Source organism: Metarhizium acridum (genome assembly GCF_019434415.1).
Source record: "Metarhizium acridum strain ARSEF 324 chromosome Unknown scaffold_568, whole genome shotgun sequence".
Taxonomy (NCBI): domain Eukaryota; kingdom Fungi; phylum Ascomycota; class Sordariomycetes; order Hypocreales; family Clavicipitaceae; genus Metarhizium; species Metarhizium acridum.
The window spans coordinates 125,982-132,952 of record NW_027094041.1 but is presented as its reverse complement, the minus strand read 5'-3'; the positions used below and the strand labels follow the sequence as shown (position 1 = coordinate 132,952).

The following is a 6,971-nucleotide window of genomic DNA, read 5'->3' as shown; positions in this document are numbered from 1 at the left end:
TATTGCTACTAGAGAAAGCACCAGATAAATCTATAATTGCTACGAACATTATAACGAAAGACACTAACGAATACGAAGTTAAACGGATACTTAAAGCATGAGGGAATATAAAGAATCGCTATTATCTCGTTAAATGGAAGGGATATTTAAACTCTAAAAACACCTAGAAACCAGCTAAAAACCTTATGAACTGCTTAACGTTACTTAAATAGTTTCATTCCTAAGAAACGCATCCTAATTAATCTCCTAAGCACCGTTTAACGACTTAATACTAAATTTAATATCTAAGGAACGAACTAAAGCAGGATCCAAATCCTTAGAAGGAGTGGGAAGAACCCCTATAGTCTTTTAAAGCTATTCCGCTTCCTTACACTCTACACGTTCTAACTCTTTAACGTTATTAATACCACGCGTAATTACACGCATTATTTTCTTAAACCATAATTTCTTTTATTTTCGTAAGCGACGCACCTTAGCGCTTGCCTTTTCGAGTTCTTTCTTAGTAGCTTTTAACTTAAACTTAGCTTTCTAGTGTTAGGTACTAATATAACGTAACTGCTATGAGGTAAGAGGATTCATATTATAGTAAGACCTGTTTAGACGAATGCACTTATAATAACGGGACGAGTTTACGTTAAACGCCTTGCAATTCTAGAGGCCTTAATCTCAGCAAAAGAAACAAGCGGGCATATCAACTAAATTCCCGATTATTAACTTAAGAAGGGCGTTTTGCTCGTTTATCTTACGAGAAGGTTTACGGGATCGAACGAAAGGTCTTAAGACACGATTAGCTGACATGATAATACACGAGGAGAATGAAGAAGGAAAAATTACCTAAGCTCCTAGCCGGCCTATTTTAATGGCTTTAAGGATAAGACTAATAGAGAAGGGGTATTATGTTATGAACGTTACTACACGAGACGCGAGAAGCTAGGCCGTACTGGCAAGGGGAGGTATAGCTGCTAACTAACAAGGACATTAAGTCACGTAATAGCTTATTAGATTATATAAATAATCTAATAAGACGGGATTATTAGGATTATTAGGCAATTCAAATAATCCGGGTCTACAATAGAGAGATAAACGGGTACTTAAGGAGGGGGTATTCCTATAGTCAGATAGTCTAGATCTCTATTAATTAATCTAAGCAATAGTTTTACTATTAAGAGTTATACTCTTAACGGCCTTATTGTGATACTGCTTAAAAGCTACTCTGTAGCATTCAACCTGACTTACTTCCTAAGAAACAGACCTACTATGCCTTAGAACCTAAGCCACCGTTACACTACTCTTAAGCTATTATATACTAGTAATAAGTACTTTAAGCGAATTAAAAGAAGAGAATTAGCTAGTAAATATATTATAATAAATTAAGAAAAAACGCACTTATAAGCTCTTTATTATACTAGTTAGCTTATAGGTAATATAATAGGTAGTTTTAGTATAGTTAAAGCTATAAATAATTCCTAGCGAAAGTTAGGTAAGGTGTACGCGAGTTACGCGCGAAAAAATATAACTAGTATTATTATTATTATTATTCTTATTCTTTAGAACTAAGGCAATTATAAGCTATTAAAGGTAGTCTGAAAGGTATAAGAGATTAATTATATCTTTAGCTATAATCAGAGTATTAGAAGTAGTATAGTTTTGTAGTTTTGTAGTTTTTGTAGTTTCGAATATAAAATATTATATTAAATCTAATAAAATACTTATAGAACTATAAGTTTTACGAATAACTAGTATAAATTCTATATTATAAGCTCATATGAAAAAAAGTGGGTCCTTATGTAATATTATAAGCTGAAAACTTAAAAAACTACATTTTGTAGTTTTTGTAGTATAGTGTAGTGTAGTGTGTTTTTAGAAAATTACATAGACTAGTTTTTAAGCTTATAATAAGCTAGAAGGACCCACTTTTTTTATGTTAGCTAATTTGTTATAATATTAGCTAATTTATGTATTTATTATTATAATTCAAGTATTTTATTAGATTTATTATTAATTATTTAAGCTTTTTTGAAAATTGAAAATGTAGTTTTCTTGTTAATGCTCTAGCTATAATAGAGATAAGCTATATAAACGTTAGCGAAAATATAATAAAATTATAAGGAAACCCTTTAAAGTTATAAACTAATTAAATTACACGTGTTAACGCGCGTAATATACTATTAATAGCGCTTAAAGAGGCTAATATTTAAGCTTAAGTTACTATTAAAAGTATAGGGAATTTAAAGGAGTTTAAGCTTCTTTAAAAAGCTATAATAATAAGCGTTTATTATTATATACAAGTAATACATATAAAAATAACGCTTAGTATTAATATTTACTATTTTAATAATAAATAATAGGTAATTAACTTAATAAAATAAGGTTTCTTAAGTGAAAAAAGGGGATTAAATAGGTAAGGTAAGAAAGAATAAGGTAAGTAATAATATTTAAGAGAGAAATAATTAATAAAAGTATAAAGAGGCTATATTAATTTATATATATAGCTAATCGCGTAGTAATACGATTAACCCTAATTAAACGTTTAAATTATTTATATATTAATTAATAATATACTATTATATAGCTAATAAGTAACTATTAAGGCCGTTTAACGCTTAATTAAAGTAGGGGAGAATAATTATAAGGTAGTTAAGGAACCTTATTTACCTATAACGCGATTAATAACGTTACGTGAAACGGGGGCTTTAAGACTATATCCCCTATATCTCGTATAACTAGAAAATAGGATAAGCTTTAGTTATTATAATACAGCTACCCCTACTTTAGCTACCTGACTTCTAGTTCCCCTTACAATCTTACAAAAAGAATATAATATAATTATTTAGAAAGTACTAAAACGCTTAATTAAGTATAAGCTTACTATAACCCTATAAAAATACTATTAAAGAGTGCTTAAAGTAGAGTTTTTAGGGTATATTATCTTAATAAAAGGTATCTTAATATCCCCTAATAAGACGCGTTATATAAGATTATAAGAACTACCTTAAAGTATTAAAGATATTTAGAAATTTATTAGATTTATTAACTTTTATTAATAATTTATTAAAGACTTCTTTAAAGTAATAAGACTATTAATTAACGCTTAACGTAATTTAAAGAAATAATTATTAACCTTAAAGATATAAGAAACCTTTAAGCAATTAAAAATTATATTTTATTTAGCCTTTATACTTACCTACTTTAATTTAAACCTTTTATTATAGGTTAAAGTAAATACTTTAAATTTTACCTTAAGAGTTATATTATTATAAAAGTACCTTAATAAAAAATAACACTTTATAGCCTTTTACTTAAGAAAATTATCCCCTATTAAAATAAACTATAAAATATATAATAAAGAGCTTTTAGTTATTATTAATTCCTTTAAATATTAAAGGTAATACTTAAAGAGAGCTACTTATTATATTAAAGTACTATTAGATTATTAAAACCTTAATTACTTTACTATAATAAAGGTTCTTAATTAATAATAAGTTAAATAAGCCTAAGAGTTATTTATATATTAGTTTATTATTAACTATTAATTAAATAAAGTAAATAAGAAGGCGAATATTCTATTAAAATTATTATAATATTAAGCTAAAAAAGAGAGATATAAAGATTAGTCTATAATAATAGTCTTATAACCTAAATATTTTAAATAAACTTTAAAACTTATATTAATTATACTTTTAACCTTTAATTAATTATATAACTTAATAATAAAAGCTTAATTACTTAAGTTTATTTAATAGATAAAAGATACTACTTAAAATAACTTAACTTACTTAAATAAGTTATTTAATCTATTAAAAGATATTATAGCTAATAATAGACTTCTTTATTAAAAAGAATAACTTTAAATATTAGACTTTAAGCTCTTATAATAGAGAATCCTAAAATTTAAGTATAATTTAAAAGTTATAAAATATTTTAATATAAATAAGATATTAGAATCAATTATAAGAAATTTCTAATAGCTAGCTATAAAGCCTTATATTTAAAAGGGTATTTATAAATATTTAAAATACTAAAGAAATAAAAACTTTTATTATATAACTTATAACCTATTATAGCTTTTAAAGCTTTATTATAAGCCCCAATAATTAATAATTATAAACTTTATTATAGACCTTTTACTATTAAATAGCTATAATTTTATATAAGTTATAGTAAATCTCTTTATAAAAATAGCTTATTTTATTCTCTTATAAAAAGATAAGAAAAAGATAAAGAATTTAATTTAAATCTTTATAAGATTATATTAAAGGCTATATAAAGTCTCTTTAAATATTATATTAGATTAAGATTCTTACTTTATAGCCTATTTATAAAAGACTTTTTAAAGCTTATTAAAATTAAAAGCTAAATATTAATTACCTTTTATTCTTAAATAAATAGGTAAATAAAATGTATAAATTAAACTCTTAAAGTTTACCTTTAAGCGTTTATTAATTATAAAATATTAAATTAAAAGAACCTACTATTAATAATAGAATCTACATATAATAACGTGGTATTAATAATTATAAGTATATTACTTTTTTACGTGAATTATAGGTTTTACCTAGTAGTTAATAACCTTCTTAAAGGGTAGCTATATAACCTAAATAATAGACTTTACTTTTACTAGATAATATAAGTATATAAGAAGATTAAAAAGAGTTTTAATTAAAGTTAATAAAGAATAAAAAACTAAGCGAATAAAAAGCATGTAAAGGCCTTAATTTATAAAGAAAAATAATTAATAATATTAAATACTTATAATATTAAAATAAAGTAATCTATTAAAAAGCTAAATAAAAAAATACTTAAACTCTTTAAAGTAATTAAGGTAATTTTCTTATTTATTATTAAATTAATATTATTAGCCTTTTAAAGAATTTATAATTTCTTTTATATCTTATTAATTAAGCCTTATTAAGAAGATCTTAATAGCTTAAATATAAGCTAGGTTTTTAAAGAGATATTAATAATTAAATTTAATTACTAGATAAAGGTAATTATAAATTCTTAAAAGACTAATAATTATATTAAATATTTAATTAAGTAAAAAGAATAGCTTATAAAACGTTATTAAACCTAAAAACCTTATAAATACTTTATTAAAAAGAGTATTTTATTATTATTATAATAATTTAAATTAAATTACTTAAATAAGCTATATAACTTAAGAGTTTTAATAGCTTTAAATAGCTTAAGATAAGCTTTTTTAAAAGAAAAGCTAATATTATATAATTAAAACTTAATAAAGCTTAATATTAATATAAAACTTATAAGCTTACTTAAATTAAATATATAATATACTTACCACTTATAGCATCTCTATTCCTTTCATATATATATAATAATTACCACGCCCTTTATTTCTCTTAGAAAACCAAGGACCTTTAACACTATACCAGATTATCTCTGAATTAAGCCCTTGCTCTAAGCCCTCGTATTCGAGCCCTTGTCACAATTTCACTTAGTACTGAAAGGCAGGATACAATTATAAACTGCCAGAGCCTGGTGGAAAGAAAAGCTGTAAAGAGCAAACAGGCAGCGGGGACACTACGAAAGCCGGCTTTTTGGTCACTATAAGCGTTGGTATTATGACGTCGACGCATCACCGCTTCAGCTGCTATGTACCTGATGAATATACATTTACACTTCTACCAGTCGTTGAGCATCATACTCGAATGCTACTCCTTCATGTGGACGACTACAGATTGAATCCCGGTTTACCCACCATATTCCACAGAGTCTTGGTTTCCCAAGTGTCTAACTTATCCGCTTCATCGCACTACACGACGACAGCAACATCAGAAGAAGTGGTGTCCTTAAAAGAGTCTCGGAAACCCCACCTGCTCCAGGACAACAGGCGGACCGGCGTCGAGCCATAGCTGCATCGTCTCCTCGCTCTGCGTCCAAATCATGCCCAGCATCCCCGCGGCATTCGCTCCAACCAAGCCATTACCAGCCGCGCGCCGAGGGATGACCACCATGCGCTCCCTGTCCATGACGACGTTGTGGGGAGGGGCTCTATTCTGCTCTGCAGTCTCACATCCAAGGGTGTGCTCGACGAAAGCCAAGCCCGCCTTGTATACCTCCAGAGTCTCCTGGGGACTCGAGTTAAGCTTCAGTTTCTGTTCAAAGTAGACGAAGGGAAGCGCGTCCGAGTTGCAATCCAAGTTTCGCCAAGGGTTTCCGTCAAAAGACTGCTTCGGGATGGCCTGAAGGTGTTTGTGCAACCTGCTGCACCCAGCCTCGGCGCCGCCGTTGAACAAGACGAGATTGTCCTTGCCATACGCTCCGAGAAAGGCATCGACGGCCCTGAAGTCGTCCATGTTCAATGGCTCCCATTGGCGCCGGTGTCCGTCAAGTGTCAGAACCAGGAAATGCGGACGGTAGCATGCGAAGCCGTTGAAGGCGAGGAAATGGTTCTCGCCAAGTCGGGTAATTTCGGAGCCTTGGGTGTTGATGTCGCTACCAGGCCTCTGCTTCAGAGCCACTGTTCCATTTCTGGTGTTGGGAGGGCTTTTTGGGTTGTTTGGCTTGCTGTTGAGGACCTTTGAAATGCGAAATTCAAACTAGGACTGCAACATCAGTACGGGGATTGTCTCGAGGGGCAGCAGGGCATGGCGTACGTCGAGCCCTCCGATCTTGCGATTCTCAGTGGTGTAGGTGTAATCGTATTTGATGACGCCGGCGTCGACTAGCTTGTCGAAGACGACTGTAATCTCTGCCTCGTTCAACACCCTGTAGCTCTCAGTCTCGTTCTGCGAGACCGCCTCTGAACCGCCGAGGATCTGGATGCTCCCCTCCACCGTCATCGGTGCAGTGTATGATCGCTAGTAGCCCTGTGTGACTGTGTACTTCAGAACAGTGATGCTTCTGGCAATGCAATGGGGGGAAGTATTGTCAAATGAGCGACTTGACCTCATGCGAGTGCAATGCTCGTGATGCCATTTGGACTCTGGAGCCACAAAGATGCATATCTA

At 30.1% G+C, this 6,971-nt stretch overlaps 1 protein-coding gene across 1 annotated transcript; it reads right to left on the bottom strand.

Annotated features, from left to right (window-relative positions):
* Nucleotides 1-5,555: 5,555 nt before the first annotated feature.
* Nucleotides 5,556-6,925, bottom strand: J3458_019517 (uncharacterized protein). Its single transcript, XM_066121535.1, has 2 exons — nucleotides 6,618-6,925; nucleotides 5,556-6,560 (listed from the first exon to the last, which is right to left on the bottom strand). Exons 1-2 carry the CDS (start codon nucleotides 6,801-6,803, stop codon nucleotides 5,811-5,813), a joined length of 936 nt encoding a protein of 311 aa, XP_065973149.1. The 5' UTR covers nucleotides 6,804-6,925; the 3' UTR covers nucleotides 5,556-5,810.
* Nucleotides 6,926-6,971: the final 46 nt, after the last annotated feature.